The 19,417-nt window shown below is 38.3% G+C and overlaps 1 protein-coding gene across 1 annotated transcript in view; it reads right to left on the bottom strand.

Moving 5' to 3' along the window:
• CHD7 (chromodomain helicase DNA binding protein 7) overlaps nt 1-19,417 on the bottom strand; it is a 409,978-nt gene that overhangs the window by 110,733 nt on the left and 279,828 nt on the right. Inside the window, exons 4-6 of the mRNA XM_006874046.1 lie at nt 9,012-9,150; nt 2,317-2,454; nt 1,175-1,240 (exon numbers count right to left, since the gene is read on the bottom strand). Of these exons, the coding sequence (XP_006874108.1) occupies nt 1,175-1,240; nt 2,317-2,454; nt 9,012-9,150 (343 nt within the window). The remainder of the gene's footprint in view (nt 1-1,174; nt 1,241-2,316; nt 2,455-9,011; nt 9,151-19,417) is intronic.

The raw sequence follows: 19,417 nt of genomic DNA, 5'->3' as shown, positions 1-19,417 counted from the left end.
CTTTGGAACAGGCACAAATATGAATCCCTTACTGTCAGTTGGCCAGGTCTCTCCCTTCCAAATTTGTTGGCATAGATGAGTGAGTGCCTCCAGTGCCAAATCAGTTTGGTGAAAGATTTCTATTCCCACAACAGGGACATGTACCTTTCTTTTTAAAGGGTAGTTTAAACACAAAATCAACCATAAGGTGGGCAAAACAGCCAGAAAAAGCAATACCCTACATAATGCAAGGTCTGAGTACCTTTGGTATACATTTTATTAATGCAAGAAACTTCTTTTACATGTCAAAAGGATGAATTTAAACTTTTTCCGCTTTAAAGAAGCAAATCAAAACACATAACTGTGGGTTTGACAAATCATTCAAGTTAAAAGACATATCCAAATATCTAAAGGCAGCCACATTCCAGAGGGGCTTCCAGGATATCTACGATACTCCTCAACACAACATAAATCATTTTTTCAAATGGAGCAAAAAGGGGGATGGTTGGGATCCAAGGGGAAAGTCAATGAAAGAAAATTCAGTGTTATTGGAATTCTCTCCTGAATAGTAAGAGTTTCTAAATGCCAAGGCTTTCAGTTAGTAAGAAAGTACTTTGCCAGATCAATATGAAGTTTGAATATTTTTAAGAAACAAGTCATTATATTGAAAATGAACACAGCCCTCTGTACTGGCAATAAAGTGAATATTTCAACTGACAGCGTAAAACTGAAAAAACACTTACTTGTTAAAATGATTAAAAAAAAGCTTCCTAAGAGATCTTTGAGGTCAATTCACGTTTACAATTTGTATGAGTGACATTTATGAATAAAAGTCAAAATATCCAACATATTCCTTCAGACATCTTTGAGTTATTGGCCTACTCCACATGGTTTAATTATTGCCTGATGTATTTATATGGGGTTGAACATCCCAAGATCTATACTGGGTAAATAAAACTGATGAAATTTTACTTTGTGAATGCTGTTGTTAAGTGCAACGGAGTCAGTTCTGACTCATAGTGACCCTCTGTAGGGTTTCCGAAGAGCAACTAGTTGAATTTGAGCCACCGACCCTGTGGTTCAAACCCACCTTGTGGTCCAGGGCTTATCCTACAGCACCACACCAGGGCTCCTACTTTGTGATACAGAAATTTTAAAAGAAAATTATAAACAACTAGTAAGTTTAGAGACTTACCTGTTTTTTGACTAAACGACTACTCATGATTTTTTCTACCACTGGACCTTCTGCATCAACAGATTCCTATTTAAAAAAAAAGTAGAATGGATATCCAAATGGAAAACATGTCAATCTAAACTACAAAAGCAAGAGACTTTTTAGCCTCAACCTCCATACCATTCAACTCATACCCTTTAAATCACTGAGAACAAAATCAGCATTGAGAAATAATAAGAGAGTGAAAATCTCACTCTCCAAAAAGAAAAATGAAGATCTCTGTTTATGACTACATGATTAAGGTTACTTTCAGACTGGGATGGGTCCCTAAAGCCAGTATTCTGAAACTCTTACTGCCAAAAAAAAAAAATAAGCCCTGCATGATAGTAGTCAAAAATGTAACTATTTTCCTTCTGTAACCATGAGGTAAAAATACTCGTCATTCTGGTATTGCAGGCTGCTTTTATCTATGGAGGTCACATAAAATCCTATGTGACAACTTAACATAGCACACATTACCATATAAAATACAAAACTGCATTCAATATATTCTCTAATGAGTTACCAGTTTGTTAACTAAAGTACAGTACTGGTAAGAATAGAGCATTATTGAATAAAAACAAAACAAAACAAAAAATAGATTTCTTTACAATAATCAGTCCTGCATGACTACCAACATTTTATAAACTATTTTATCCATCATTTACATTGCACATAGAATCAAGTATACCCTGTTGGGTACTACAAAGGCAGTAATTTTATAAAGGGGTTCTTACGGTGCCTAACAGCAGGAGACAAGCTTGAGAGGTTTATTAAAGTCCCAGAAGCAACAGCACTGAATTCTCAGAGGCAAATCCAACCACCTTATATCTCAAGCTCAGACTTTCCTCAGCACAGACCGTTGATTCTATAAAATTGTGTCAAACTACATGTCACAGTTATGTATAAAAATAAATTTCTGTGAACAAGGAGTTTTAATGGGTACGGCTAAACAGCTAATTTCCCACAGAATATAAGCCAACATTAGATGAAGTTTCCCCAGTTAAAAAGTCCAATGCTACTGCTTAACTTCTCTGATGCCAACTACAAAATTTCCATCTCATCTTCTAAAATGCACACACAAATCACCCATGACTGACCACTCACCTGCTGTTCTGACTCACCTGCTGTTCTGACTGTGAGGTGTTGGACGGGGAATCTCTTCCAGCAGCATCTGCATCATCTGCCTCCTCATCCGAAATCTTGTATTCCAAGTCTTCAGTATAGCGCTTCCTCTTCACCTGTCTGCTGGAACGCCTCTTCTAAAATGGAACCCCAACAGTGTGGATGTTAAATAATAGTCTGCTAGTCTTTGTTAGATCTCAGAGAGGTAAATAGTATCTCTGGAAATTTATCTTTATGGATAAACTTCTAACTTTAAATCATATTACAAGATCACAGCGGCAACAAATAAAACGGAAATGAGCAAACATGTGGAGTTTAATAGCCAAACCACAGCCCTGGTCTGTCACTTTCAGCTTCGGGGCCTTCAACTGGAAAATGGAAACAAGTCCCATTACTCATTCAACTATCACAACAGTAAAGTGTCAAGGCAATATTGAAAAGGGGTGGTGGAAACAAAAGGATTCATAGTAAACTGTTCTCCCCACTTTTGTATGTTTTTATTTATATAGTCCCATAATAAAAACTATAAAAAATGAATGCATTATAAGATGATCTGTAATTTATTAAGTTCTACACATATACTGCTATAATACTATTCAAGAAATCCATAATATTTATAAAAGACCAGTTAAATTGTATTTTAATCTTGATCCTTACAAAAATATTCTGAACTTTTTTGAAGAGTTGAATATTTAAAATGGCAAAATTTATAGCGAATGAATATGAAATGTAATTTACTTTCATAAACTTAATTTTTTCCACACTAATTAAATTTAAGAGACTGATAAGAGGTAATGTTAGTAGGATTATAGGAAAAATGGTACTCTCACTCTGCTGTGGTCAAAACATAAACAAATCTAAGTACAGTCTTACAGGACAAATGCACATTGTGTTCATTTCTCAATGTCTCAGTGGATGTTTTGTAAAAGATTGACATACAATGTGTTTTCAATAACAAGCAAACAAACAAAAAAATCACACAACCAGAAAAACTTGAGAAAGTTAATAGCTATTAATTTTACAGAGAGAAGTGAAGAGCAGAGGGTTGAGTATTACTTCTGTTTAAGATATTGTTTGCACTTTTTGACAAAAACTGGTTTTGTAAGTTCATTAACAATGGAAAACAACAATCTTTTCATTAATACATATATGCAATAACATCTAATTTGAAAATGACAACTGTACATTTTAAATTGCAGATTGTTGTTATTAAGTGCCCTCTAGTCAGTGCTGAATCATAGCGACTCTGTGTAGAGTTTCCAAAGCTTTAAATCTTTGCAGGAGAAGAAAACCTAATCTTTCTCCTTTTGAGTGGCTGATGAATTGGTTAGCAGTCCAGTGCTTATTGTCTGGAGACAACACACTTTCAAATTGCCGATAGATACAAGAATATTAAGACATATACAATGGGTTCATAAAACACTTCGAGAAAGAAAATCGAGGCAAGCTAACACTTAAGATTATATTTAAAACTTCCTTCTAAAAATTCTGAAATAAAACTTTTTAAAGAACTTCATGGGCACACTTTCCAGGTGAAGCAGGGAGGCAAAGAATGGCAAAATTGCCAACGTGACACCAAAGGAGTGACAGTTAAAGTGCTTCTAGGACCACAGTCCCAGCATCATTCCCCAAATTGTGAAACTGACTACAGTGGACCCTTGCACAGCCCACTTAAACACTGATTTTTTTTTTTTTTTAATGTTGTATAATGCTAATAATCTCTGTGTGAGCAATTTGTCTCTGTAGTAAATTAAATATCTCAGTAAAGTGATCTGTTACTGTTCTCCCACATTTTTCATTGTGTTTACTGCAATCTGTAAACAGTGACTAACACCACAGGACCCATACAAAGTGCCATAGTGATAATGGAAATGTTCCCATGAAGCAGAGAAAAATTATAGCATTATAAGAAAAGTTGAGACTGGCAGGAAAAAAACTGAAACAATAACAGCAGTCTGATTGATTACTACAAGAACAAGTAAGCTGTTTGACCAGGAGCCATCAAAGCAAGTGGTTAGGTCCTCTCAGAGCTAACACCCTTGGCACAACTGAGACTCAAGGGGAATACATGAGCAGGCAGGTAGTCTGGCTGGTGACCACACTGATCACCGATAAGGTGAAGAGGAGAAAAAACAGCAAGCAATGAAGTTGCGAGCTAAGTCCAACCACATTCAATAGACCCCTGTGAACCCGCGTGGAGACCTGGATGGCCAGAAGTACAGCAAGACCTGGGGACTCGTGGGCCCAGAGGCAGTGACATGGCCACAGAGGACTAGAGCATCCAGCTGATATGAAGTGAGGGGAGATGCACAAGAACACCCATACTTGCAGATAGTACTCACTTGACCTGGCTTTGATGGCTGTATAATCAGAACTCGACTAGAAGAAGAAAGAAGAGGCGGGGGGAAAAAAGAGTAACCTACTACAATTTGATGAACTTTACCTATACTTTTGGATGTAGTAGCTCAAAAAAGGGGACAAATCTTTATAGTGAGGATCACTCCCACCCCCTCAGTACACAGGGTTGACAGGGATGGGCAACTTAGACATTGGCTACCCAAATTGAGGGGGCCTATAAAGGAGCTCTGGTAGTGTAGTGGTTACAAATTGGGCTGCTACTCTCAAGGTCGGCAGTTTGAAACTACCAGCTATTCCATGGGAGAAAGATGAGGCTTTCTGCTCCTGTAAAGATTTACAGCCTCGGAAACCCTGTACAAGGTCACTATGAGTGGGAACTGACTCCATGGTACTTAACAACAACAACATAAAGGGAAGAAGGGACTGGTTTACAAGCTTTCAAGAGGAAGCCTAGTTCCAGATGGGGAAGGGGAAGGTAAAATCTCCATTGAATGATTTCCAATCTGTTGGGACCAGGCTGGCAAAAGGAAATGGGGATAAGACTCTTGTGGTAATAGAGTGAATAACTGCTATCAGGACTGACTGTAAGGGTAGGAAATATAGAGGTAGATGTTTTTTGACTAAAGGAGGGGAGGGATTGATTTTGCAGCCCAGGAGCGGAGGTCCCTGGGACCGTCAAGTGAAAAGAGTGGAGAGTGGGACCCTACCCAGAGAGGCAGTGATGCCAGGGATGGATACAGAGATGATGACGTGGACAGATGGAACAGCTGGGGGCACTGAACTCAGGGAGGGAGAGGGGCTGTGTACTGACGGCCAGGAGGCGGGGCTGTGGGGAGTACCCTTTGGTTATTTGATGATGCATGTAGGGAATTGCAATCATTGCAATGAAACAAAATACGATAGGATGAATGTAAAATTGATGTTTATCCATGTAAACCTCACAATAAAAACTTATTTTTAAAAAAGGTTGAATTGACCTGATATGTATAAAGATTGAGATCTGCAGCTGCAGTTGCCTGCCACTTCAAGATAAATGAATTCAACAAAAGAACTACTATAAAAAACATGGAAGAGAAATTTGTGAAGCCATCACTCACGCTATGCCATCATTGCACTTTCTGTGAAATACCTTTTAATGTCATATTGAAAATGGAACTTTTATGTGGGTGCCATGTATAATAGGTATAATATTAAAAAAACATGTGCTCAATGATTCTTTATGCTATAGATAAGGCATCCAGTCAGCAACAGACAGTTAATTTGGGGGAGCCAAAAGATATTGCATGGATTTTCAAGAGGTCAGGGGTCAGCACCTCTACCCCCTACACTGTTCATGGGTCAACTATAATTTTTATTTATTCTGTCTGTGCTCTCTCTGCTTTTGAACAAGAACTTGAGGCACTCACAACACAATAAGTCCATTAAGTGGGCTTCTCAATACTGTCAGCTCCTAACGCTACACAGTCATGGCATGGCTCAGCCACTGAGTACCTTTCAATTCTAAACACTGGGTTTCATTTTATTTACATACTTTCTGTGGCTCATCAAAAGGGAGCAGTCACATGGGCCAGGACTCCTCTTCTGATCCTCCACTCCACTAGAAAGTATTTGTGCTGCCCACATAGAAGCCCTCTGGGGCCCTTTTCCACATCACTGGAGGCAGCTTGACCTTGCGGTTCCTGGAGCTGAGTGACTGGGTTTGAACAAGTGCTGTGGACATCAGTTTCCTGATCTGCAGAGTGAGGTTAATGATAGCAACTACCTCATAAGGATACTGTGAGACTTACCTGAGGAAATTTACTGAAAGCATTTAGAACAGGATATAGTGCATGTTACAGGCAAATATGATTAACAGATTGGTAACTAACATCATCATTAACCTGCTACTCCCTCCCCAATAGGAAACAACAACAGGGCTACAAGGCTTAGCCATAGCCTTCCTGCTCTCTACACTTACTCTGCTCTGGGGCCCACTTTCTCACCCCTCACTAAAGTCTTTAAGAATTAAATACTATTATCAAAAACATTTTAGTTTTGTGAAATTTAGCAAAACATCTTTTATTTCATTTGATATATCAATTTAACCAAGTTGAAATGGGTTAACACAAATTTTCACCTTTCTACAATGAGTGGTAAGGAGGAACATGTTACTAGCAATATACCTGTGATATATCAACAGGTTTTCTCACACACAGTCATAGTTGATATGGTACCAGTAGATATAATCCAGCACCCTTAGAACTCAATTTCCTGAAATTTAAAATTATCATATGGTTTCTTTCTCTCTCTCTCCTACATAATAATTGATAATAAATGAGTCTATTTTAGGTACTAAGGTTCCTTTCCAAATTTCCCAAGAGTTAGCTCTTTAATTAAAAAATAAATAAATAAAAATTAAGTGATTACTTAATATGTTTCTATTAAGATCTGTTAAGCTATTGTTACCCAAAAGATTTTTGAGGATCAAAACGAAATGTGAAGAATTGCATTTAAAATATAACTTAAAACTTGCAAATAAACATTAACAACTTTGGAGAATTTTACGTCTAAAGTTGAATTGTATTAGGAAACTGACTTAATTTTAGTTAAGACAGGAATATGAATGAGAAGATTTAAGTGTGTTTCCATGAGCTGACTGTTGTGGTAATCTGTGACATTCACTAAAGTACAAACAAATCAATCACAACTCAAGTCTTTTGCCTCTAATCCCTTTATGCATGTTACAAGAAGAAACATAATAAACAACTAGTTGGCATCACTTCCTGTATCACAGATCCTGAGAAAGTACTACCTACACCATCAGATGTATCTGTGTAGTGGCTTATATTCTAGAGTGAGCCCATAGCAGTTAAGGGTGTCCTGATGTTCATTTGAATTTATTTATTTTTCTTCAAATGAAATGCAAATGGCTAGGGGGCACTAGTATTTAATTAAGTCCATTTGAATCAGCATTAATAAAGATAAACTTAAAAAATATGTATGTAAGCGATATTGGTGAAAAAGTAACAGAGTTTTCTTGACTAATATGAATATATTTCCTTAATGTTGTACATACACTATTTTCATAGAAGTCCTAGTCCAAGCAAATACAATTAGGGATACAATATCTTGAGAAAAAATGAAATTCAAAATCATTAAAATACTTTAGTTTAAAACTCCCTATCAATAAAATAAACTTCCCAATATCTTTTTACCAGTGTATAAAATGAAAGGAAATGACAAAACTGACCTAAACTGCCACAGCTACTACACTAGTACAACCAAACCAAACCACATTTGCTCATACTCTTTACCCTTTGGAATAAGTCCTCTTCTCTAAGCTTGGGTCAGTCTGTGAAGTTACAGATGACAGGGAGTTCTACTAAAGTCGAACCCAAAATATCTGAAATTCGTTAGACTAGGACTAGACTACGGCAAACATCATTAATACTTTGCTGTTTCAAACTTTTAAGCAAATTAGTAAGGGTGTGAGAGGGAAGTACTGAGTGTGCACTGAATATATAATAACTCAATCAAGCTCCTAAAGGGCCAGATTCTAAGCCCAAAAGGACTCCTCAGGAATTGCTGTTGGAGAGCTCAGATGTCATTCACAGAGGCTACATTGCCAGTCATCCCAGTGGGCCACACTGGCATGCTTCCAGGGAACCTAACAGAGAAATCATTTTTAACTGTCATGTGTAAGGATCCTTTCCCATCTAATCAGGGAAAACAGTGTGCTTAACACACAAGAACCAAAATTCCTAATATGGATTTCAGTGCATTCCCATAAAATTTTCTAAAAGACAAGAAAACCTAACACAAAAGTTTTGCTGAGTTGCCATCCAAAAAGTCACTAATTTGTTCATAGAAAGTCTAGTATCACATGAATATCTCAATTCTGACCATTACATATCAGGAACCTTGAGACAAGCTACAACTTACAATTTGTTTTGTTCTGTTAAAAAAACATTGACAAGCAACACAGAAGAGAAAATTAAAAATGAAAATGAAGTTCTAAACAAACTGATAGATTAATAATATGAGCATATTAACCAAGACAATAATGATAACAAATGCAAACTTAAAAATACACATTTACAGCAATAAAAGATAAAAGATTCTCAGTTTTATTATGGAAACAAAGACAGCAAAACCACGACATTCTGGTCAAGAGTTTAATTTCACATTCACCCTGCTGCTCTCATCACTATGGATATAATGTTCCAAACAATAATAAAGACAGCTTTAAAAGCATCTCTAGAACAAAACTAGGGGAGGTCTACTGTTGTACTTTATACCCATCTAGAGTTACCCATACTAAATAATCAAGGCTTGAGTATCAGAATAATGGTATTACCTGAACACCTGGGTCATCATCGTCTTCAGGAGGAGATGGTGGGGGTGTTTTTTCTAAGTCTGAATTTTCAGAACCTTCTGTTTTCCCCTTGGTGACCTTTTTCTTCAAAGCACTTGCTTCTGAATCAGGTTTCTTATTACTAGAATTCAAAGTGGATCACTTAGTGTTCACTTTTTAATGTGGTTTTCCACATGCCCCATGCCTTATATATTCCCACATTCATATCTCTCAAGAATCAATGACTTTACAAAGCAATGCATTTCAGCTATTTAAAGGTAAGTGGCATTTGCAATTAAGTTTTTATAGTACATCTTCTGCATTATGACCTTTATCATGTATCTGATCTAATTAAAAAAGAAATTGCATGCAAATACTCCTAATAGACAGTACATTTATTCATCTAGACAATGCAAAATTCCTGCCAACACAACAACACATAATGAAAAATAAGATAAAGGAGGAACTTTGCTATCAAGTTTTTAAGGTGCAGACTATTTTCTTCAAAAATTGTCAAGGAAAACTAGAATATAATAATCTTTTTTCTGTGTCTTTTCTAGATAGTTCTGCATTCTTGTACTTGTATCTAAAGTGTCCTCTTTTATACCATTCAGCTATATTTTTATGCAAACTGGGAGCTTTTAAAATACATAACAATTTCCTATATTTCACAATTTTATTTAATTAATTTAATTACTTTCTTAAATAAAATTAGGCTTTATATTTGGGCACTAGGTATTTTTTGGCATAGTCAAAATTAGACTTATTTTCAAAAGCTACATTACTAAAATACAAAAATGTAGCAGTAAATTAAAGCACACACCCCATCATATATTTCTGTCAATCATTAATAGAATTTCTATGATACATTAAGTCAAAAGATACGAGTAAAAATTTTAGGAAAAAAAAAGGTGTTTTTCTTATTTTCCAGTTTACCTTTGTTATTATGTGCCATGTAGTTGGGTTACCGAGGAGTGGTTGGTGGTTTGAACCACCAACCTTGCCATTAGCAATCCAGTGATTATCCTACAGTATCACTCCAGGACTCTACCATTACTTTTTATAACCTGACATTCTCTTAGAACGTACATGTAGTGCTACCACCTCGATTTCTACAAACTGGCCCTCAATTTTCTTAATTATTACTTGCCATCTGGTAGCATAGTGGTTATGAGTCAGGCTTCCAACCTCAAGGTCAACAGTTTGAAACTACCAGTGGTTCCACGGGAGAAAAATGAGGCATTCTGCTCCTGTAAAGATTTACAGCCTCGAAACCCTGTGCAGGGTCACTATGAGTCGGAACTGACTCCATGGTACTTAACAACAAAAACATCTAGCAATTAAAATAATCGAACCTCAGTGATAATTTTTTTTACTATTTCTGTTGTTGTTGTTGTTAAATGCTGTCAAGTCAGTTCCGACTCACAACAACTCTGTATAGGATTTCCAAGGAGCAGTTGGTGGGTTTGAACTGCCAACCCTGCAATTAGCAGTCAAGTGCTGATCCTACAGTGCCACACGAAAAGAGAGCCTAAAACCCTAATACCTTTTCAAAATAAAATAGATTATTTCAAAAATCTCTTAAAAGTTCACCTACTGGAGTCTGTGGATTCCCAGAACAGAGAGCCGGTAGCATGTATGTTAAACAGCATTTTTAGTTTATTTTTCAGTATCAGGTATAATACGAGGAAGAGAGGACAGAGTACCAATACAGTTTTTGTTTGTTTGTTTGTTAAGTAAAGCATGTATCACAAAAACGTTCAGAAGGATTTCTAATAAAGTATTCACCACACAACTAAACATCTATTTTTTTCAATAAATAAAAGTTATTTTTAAATACTGAACTTGTTTTTATTTTGTCTTGTCAACATTTCACATAGTAAATAAGCACATGAGGAAAGAAAACAAGATCATAACAAACAGCAGTTAGTGTTCTTTTTACTGGGGGTGGGGAGTGGTGGGCAGTGTTCAAAAACTTTAAATTTTCAAAAGAGCCACAGAAAACATAATATTTTTTAAATTAAAAAAAAAAAAATCCATACAACAGTCCCTCATCCAACTGTCCTAGTGTTTACGGTACACACAGACAGAAGTCTCCCCTACTATGAGGCTCCATTTCCAGCATTTATTTCCGCTCTAACTGCCACAAATTATACAATACTACAGCTGAACACTGGGCCCCTTTCCTTTCATCTGCACGCCAAGAGCAATCAGATTACCCTGGTAACCAGCGGTCACGTGACCAGCACCTGCTCTTTTGGCTGGATGCCACTGACTAAAGCCATCTGCTTCCCTCAATCAGCTTTCAAACATTCTCAACACCTGCGCTGCAGTGTTTTGTGGTTTCTTTTATCAAATCAGTGCAAAACTGCTTCCAAAACTTTACATATTTCTCAAATTTGTTTAAATCAGAGGTAGGCCTGTCAAAGAATTGAACCACTGCCAAGTACAGTGAGTTGGCAGCTTACACTTTCCCCGTGACCTCTCCACAACCAAGTAAAGCACACAATCTCCTTCAGTGGTGGTTACTGTGACCTGGTGCTCTGTCCTAGATAAGTGAAAGACTCACTGTCCTCAAGAGGGCAGAGCCTGGGCTTGATGAAATATCAATTTGCTGAAGGAGAGAAGTGCTAATGATTTTCCATCTGCACTTCCTAAGAGCCAACTACATGGAAACACCAAGATGGCGAAGCCAGGCAGTGTCTCTTTAAATGCTACACAAAAATCAGGTTGCCAAAGAAGGTTTTTACACCAGACCTGACTACTAAAATGTTTCTAAACTCATTACACCTTGCACTGACAATGGGCTTCGGAAATAGCTAAGTATTTCCATGTTTACATCTTCTCAAGACATCAATAATCAAACCAAAAACCAAACCTGGTGCCAAATCAATTTAAATTCATGGACAGAGTAGAACTGCCCTATAGGACTTTCTGAGATTACAAATCTTTACTGGGGCAGACAACCTCATCTTTCTCCTGTGGAGCAGATGGTCAGTTTGAACTGGTGACCTTGAGGTTTCCAGCCCAAAGCACTACCAAAATACAAGCCAAAACTCCCTAATTAACAATATTAATAAAAGTTATAAATATTTAATGTCCTTCCCAAAACATCACAATTATGGCAAAATGAAGTTACATATATCAAATAGTCTTTCCTACTACTTTACCCAAGAAACTCAAACATTGTCTATTATCAAATGAAGGTAAACTTGTGTGGTAGCTAAGAGTGCTGCTCTGAGTCATATGGACCTTAGGTTAAGTTACAACTCTGTCATTGGCAACCTGTGACCCTGGATAAATTCTTTAAATTTGCTGAGCTTCAGCTTCTTTACCTGTAAAATGTTAATAATTAGAACTTCCTTTCAGATTCATTATAAGGTTTAAGTGAGATAATGCATGAAAACTTCACCAGTGTCAGGTGAAAGGCTAACACTCAAACACTTCTGGGAAGATAAATAGTTGAAGTCATTTTTTGGCTGTAATTCAGCCCTGTTTGGACCAAATCAACTGCAGAGGTTTATAGACAGGATCCCCTTCACTGAAGAAATCTTTTCTAGACATTCCCACCACCAGCTAGAAAAACAAGCAGCAAGCAAAGCATCGCCATGCCTCCTGCCTGCCCTGTGATATAGCTTGAGTTCAGTCACACATGACTGCCTCCCCACTGCCTCACCTCACCTGTCTACATTCAGAGACTGCTGGAAGAAGGGCATGCTTTCACCTTCACTGACAGCATTTAAATTTGCAAGAGTCAAAACTGGTTCTTTAAAATGTTAAAGCAAAAACATAGTTTTTCACCCATCCCTCTTCCAATTTAAAACCAAAGCTTGAATGTACAAGGAGGGAGGTTCTTGTGGCTGGGAGTCAAAAATGTTACCAATATAAAAAATGTGACATAAACCAACACCCACAACTCTGCGGGGGGAAGCCTCTAAGCTTTGGGCATAGATCCCAAGTCCCACTGCACTTCCGGCAGCTGCGTGATAGCTGCCCAATTGGCAACCCACAGGCAATCTGAAAGCCAGTGAGGACTACAAGAAACTCAAGGCCTGTGTGAGGAACCTACTTCTAGCTCCAATGACACCAGTCACAGAGAAACTGTGTCCCTCTCATGCCTTCTGTATCCACTAGCTAAGTTTATGGAACCCCCATCAAACACAGCACCCACAATCCATCTTCTATGCCATCACCAAGGACCTCACTAAGTCCACCTGATGGAATCCTCCTCCTGCTGAGAGTCAACCTCTATGAATTACTGTCCAAAAGTCCTAGAACTGGCATACTGTAATTTTTGAAGCTGGCAGTATCATATTTTTCTACTCTTCACATCTCTGTCTCCTGAAGTGTTAACCTCATCTATGTACGAGGCATGCAGAAGCACTCTCTAAAAATACTCCTAGTTCTCCTACCCCTACTCTCCTCACCCCCAACTCATCTTCAACACTCAGTTTCATTCTGGAAGACTTCTCTGGTCTCTCAGTCTTGATCAGTTATGCCCTCTGCATACCAGCTAAACACCACATTATGCCCCTCTCTAAGACCCCATGGCACATAACCACCACCACCACAGGTAAATTTAAAACACACACAATATTGTAATTGTGGTGACATTACTGCAGTTATTAAAATTAAACCTGTGAGTGTGTTTATTATGTGTGTGCTTTCCTCAAGTATGTTGTAAGCTCAACAAAAATAGGAAATGCATCTCTTTTTTTCATCTTCTTAATGCCTGGCTATGTAAGCACTGATCAACTTTCACTGATGAATTTGACAGTGTAAGTGACAGCAACAACAACAACACATATTGTTGTTCAGTGCTGTCAAGTCAGTTACAACTCATAGTGACCCTGTCTATGGTTTCCAAAGAGCAACTGGTAGGTTTGAACTGCCAATCTCGTAGTTGGCAGTCCAATGCTGATCCTACAGTGCCAAACCAACTCCTCCTTATTAGATGTAGGTACCACTCCAAATGCTTTTTTTTTTTTTTTTTTAAAGTAACTTATTTAAGTGCATCCTACGTAGATCCTATCTTCATGATGAAACCCTGATGTGGCTCATCTAAAATGAGGCCTCATATTATCAAAATAGAGGGGAACTTAGTAATTTTCAAAAACGAGTAAAAAAAGAGTGCCACTGACATACTTCCCCTCATACTTGGGAGAGTTCTTCTGTTTCCTGACCCTTGTGTGCCATCATCACTGATGTGACTGAAAGGCACAGCCTCAGGAAGCAAGGGTAAACCTTGGAAACCATGGAGGGAGAGCGCTTTACTGGGATGCTGCTGGAGGTTGGACAGAACGTGGGCCAGCCTTGCACTTCACATCTCATCATGAGATGGGGGTCATGCTAGAGAGTGGCAGGAAGTGAGCTGGGAACTGGCTCAAAGGCATCTAATGCTCCTCGCACAGATTTCCTTTTATGAAATTGCTGCTCTGGCCTCTTGGAAGATCCTATAGATCCAGAAACATTTTCTGATGATTGACCCACAGGATCCTGTTGTTTGGAACCATACTTGGGTAATTTAAAATCTTGTAATTATGCTTGAACCCTGTCCTGAGTGTGGCTACAGGGTTAATCAATATTTTTTTAAAGAGAAATGTTTAAAAAAAAAAAAATGTATACTGGAATACAATACTGAAAAACAAATCCATTTTTAATACTGAATACATTCTAGCAAAAAGATGACTCATCACAAAGTCAAGTATTATCACTGAAAATCCAAAAGTCATTGAGTTGTATGTGCTGAATTAAGATCTGCCAGAAATAATACTGGAAAGAAGTCCAGTTTGCTAATCTGTCATCTGATCACTACAACCCCATGCAGAAATCAGCCACTTTTGCTAATGGCTCAGCCTGGCCCAGTGATGCAACACAAAATAAATTAGACATCACAAAACAGATGCAAAATGCATACTTTTAATGCACTTATACTATAGTACCCACAGCACCCAAGTGCCCAACTTTAGGGCATATATTTGGCTATTCATGCCAGATTCCAAGATAACACATTTACTTAGGCACAGTATTTTCATGATTCAACAATGAAAACAAATGAGGAAGACTGGCAGTCAGAACCCCACTCCTCAGATGCCTAATTTTCACCATGGATGTGCCAGAGTGGGTAACACAACAGATAAGACCTGCTACCCTTCCACAATTTACTTAGGTGCTACAGGTAGGTGGGGAGTCTGGTGTGACACTGTAGGCTAAGCACTGGACTGCTAACCACTAGGTGATGGTTCATACCTGCCAGCTATTCCTCACAAACCCTCTACAGGGTCACTATGAGTTGAACTGACTCCACAGCACCTGACAACAACGTAGGTAGGTGGAGGATGAGGCAGAGAAACCAAAAAGAAGACATTGCCACCCCACCCCCCCACACACAGGATATGCTGAAAGCCCATTAAATTACATTATTCTTATAGATGCCAGATGACATATATATATATATAGTATTTTACTGTGGGTTTTGTTTTGTTTTCTGAAAGTTTACACAGGAGTTTAGGTTCTCAATCAACAATTTCTACAAGTATTTAGTGACATATAGAAGTACATACTAAGGAAAAATTCAAGGGTACTGTCTTTCTAACTTTTTGAAAGAAACCACACTTGGAGTCTTTTTATTTAATTCATACTCCCTACTTTTCTATTTAAGGAGCTCTGGTAGCGTAGTGGTTACGAATCGGGCTGCGAACCTTAAGGTCAGCGGTTCGAAACTACCAGCCGCTCCGCGGGAGAAAGATGAGGCTTTCTACTCCCGTAAAGATTTACACCCTCGGAAACCCTGTACAGGGTCGCTATGGGTCGGAACCGACTCGACGGCACTTAACAACAACAACAACTTTTCTATTTAAGGAGCTCTGGTAGTGCAGTGGTTACAAATCGGGCTGCGAACCTTAAGGTCAGCGGTTCGAAACTACCAGCCCTCCGCGGGAGAAAGATGAGGCTTTCTACTCCCATAAAGATTTACACCCTCGGAAACCCTGTACAGGGTCGCTATGGGTCGGAACCGACTCAATGGCACTTAACAACAACAACAACAACTTTTCTATTTAAGAAGCTCTGGTAATATAGTGTTTACGAATAGGGCTGCTAATCTCATGGTCAGCAGTTCAAAACTACCAATAGTTCAACAGGAGAAATATGAGGCTTTCTTCTCCTATTTAGAGTTACAGCTTCATAAACCCTATACAGAGTCACTATGAGTTGAAACCAACTCCATGGCACATAACCACCACCACCACTTCTCTATTTAAAATGTAAAGGTGGCTTAAGTGAGGGCTGGGATTTCAGATAACTGAAGCACTACACAATGCACAATGCCTCAAAAGGACCTCAGCAAGGCTAATATCATGGGGCTGTTACACTTTACATTTGAAAGAGCTTCAGACTTTTCAGAAGCACTTATTTTTTCCTCCCAATGATTTTAAATGACCCTATGATTCCTTCTGCTCTCTACTTTCTACTATGTCGATATGTTCTACTTAAAATTGTACTTTAGGAAGACTTTAAGGGAATATGTTTCCAGAAAACTCCCCTTTTAACCTTTTACTGCTCTCTGTGGCCTTCTCACCTCACAAATTTTAATTGATGGGTGACAGTGAGAACCGAATGTGAGCGCAACATCACCCTCTTACACAGGAGGCCAAGTGGTATGGCAGCAAGCCAACTGCTCTAAAATCGACTGCAGCTCCCTGAACTGGCAGAAATGGAATTTCCAGCAGGTCTACTGAGACCCATCCCTTGCACCAAGCACAAACCATGTATCAGCAGAACTTGTTCTGAAGGTCAGTGTTATTAGGCATCCTCTTCCCCCAATGAGTAGAAAAAAAATAGCATGTTTTCAAAGACATCTGGATCTGTACTAACAATGGGATGATGACTCTCCCTCCCTGCTTACTTTCAGAGGATTCAGATAAGAGGAAGACTCACCATTTGGCCTCTCACTGGCAATGGAAAGACCCTTCATGGTTATCTTAAAAGAATGACAAGGGGCTTAAAAGACTACATGGTTCCCTTCTGCAAAGAGGAGATGAATTTTGGTGAGACAAATGATGAGTGGTGGGTGCTGAAGCCCAGTGAACCAGAGATTAGGCAGTAACAGGCCAATAGGCAGAGCCAGATTCTAAGACATCACATTTATTTATGCACAGCATTGCCATGAAAACAAACCTGTTTGCAGGTAGTCAGAACCCAGCTCCCTGTAAGCATAAGTATCCCACGGGCATAAAGTGTGGACTGTCTCCTCCTTGTTCCTCTCCAACACAGAAAGTACTCGGATGTCTGTCATACCACAAATATACGAAATCCATACTGTCCTCTGTAGACACAGCATGTAAAGCACTTAATTGAGACTCTCAAATTGCTCAATAAAACTGCAACAATAAACAAGCAGGAGTGTCAATGCTAATCTCCAACAAAGTAGACTTTAAGATAAAAACCAGCATAAGAGACAAAGAAGGACACTATCTCATGATCAAAGGGTCAATTGAGCAAGATGACATAAAGCAAACCTTAATGGAAGTGAAGAAAGAAATAGATAAATCCACAATTATAGTGGGAGATTTCAACACACCACTCTCGAAAAGGGATAGAACAACCAGAAAGAAACTCGACAACGCTACAGAGGAACTTAACTACACAATCAACCAACTTGACCTCATAGATGTACACAGAGCATTCTATCCAAAAACAGCACAATACACATCCAGTGCGCATGGAACATTTTTCAGATTTGACCATGTGTTAGGTCACAATGCAAGCCTTCATAAATTCACAACCATCAAAATTCTACAGAGCATCTTCTCAGACCACAATGCTATAAAACTAGAAATCAACAATAAGAAGACCAAAACAATAAAGTCGAATACATGGAAACTGAACCACACTCTGCTGAAAAGCAACTGGGTAAAAGAAGAAATTAAACGTGAATTCATAAAGTTCCTAGAAACAAACGAGAATGAAAACACAACACACCAAAATCTTTGGGACACGGCAAAAGCAGTCCTGAGAGGACAATTTATTGTGATAAATGCACACATCCAAAAAGAGGAAAGAGCCAAAATCAACACATTAACACAGCATCTTCAACAATTAGAAGCAGACTAGCAGAGGGAACCTATAGTCAAACTGCCCAATATCTTGGGTCAAGACTCATGGCAAGAAAACAGGGTAAGTCATGAGTTTCATTTCTTTTATCAGCCATGCATATGATGGGCAGATATCTGAGCACTTGAAGTTTTGTTATGTACTGGCAAAACTGGCTTAGTAGTTTGCTTTTGTTACTAATCTCAATTGAGAAATTTTAAATGTATGAGCACACACTGAAATACGTATTCATTTACCATAATGTGTCACCTGTGAGTTTTCAAATATAAGCTCCTCAGAAGAAAGTTCCTAAAGAAATATTAACCACTACTGTCAATAACAGTAACATGGTTTGTAAACTGTGTACTTTACCACCTTTTATTGTTGTGTTTGCTAAGTGTCATCAAATTGCTTCCAACTCATAGCAAACCTGTATAGGGTTTCCAAGGAGTAGCTGGTGGGTTTAAACTGCTGGCCTTATCATGTAGTCTAGCATCGATCCTACAGTGCCACACCAGAAGTCCTTACAATTTTAGTACTTTATATTCTTTGGGTAAAAAATGAGCAGTCTGTTTACTTTTCCCATTTAAAATGATACTGTCATTCTTCTCTTAATTGAAAAATAGCATTGTAGTTGTCTATCAAATTGCATATATATTGGAGAGTGGAGAATGGAGCAAGGAATAAAATGTGGTTCTAGAATGAGCATACAAGCCACTCTCCATTGCTTCAGTAGTCAAGTCACAGTCTCAAGCCAAGTTCCCGTCTTTATGTATATTCAAAGAATCTTTATATAGCTAAATGGACCACTAAATCCCTCAAGAGTCATTCAAAGAAAGCACTTCCTCCAAATTCTCTTGCATTTCACAAGGGCCAGGCACACAACAGTAAAGTCATTGAAAAGAAGAATGCAAATCCTCCTACTTCAGTGTCATGAATCCTTCTATATGCAAAATGGCAGCCTCTCCAGCCCTCAGATGTCTTAAGAGTTTATTTGCAATATTAACTGTCAATACTTCGAAGCTATAAGAATATCTGGGAAGAGAGCACTAGAGAGGGGGAGAAAAAAGGTGGGGGGCAGGGGAAAATACACATTTAACATTAAGAGGGAAAGGGGAAAAAGAGATGTTCCCAAACAAACTGAAGAACCATTTTTTACAACACTTTTGTCTGAGGTCCTGAACACCTTTTTTTGATTGTTTCAATACCATATATGAATGCCAGCTCTGGAGTAGATTTTCTTAGGTTCTCCCTGTATAGGTCAGAGAGATATGATTATCTTTTGTTTATCAAAAGGACCAGTTAGCTGAGAAGTT

Source organism: Chrysochloris asiatica, unplaced genomic scaffold, assembly GCF_000296735.1.
Source record: "Chrysochloris asiatica unplaced genomic scaffold, ChrAsi1.0 scaffold00259, whole genome shotgun sequence".
NCBI lineage: Eukaryota > Metazoa > Chordata > Mammalia > Afrosoricida > Chrysochloridae > Chrysochloris > Chrysochloris asiatica.
The sequence above is the reverse complement of the archived record's forward strand: the minus strand, read 5'-3'. Positions and strand labels throughout refer to the sequence as shown.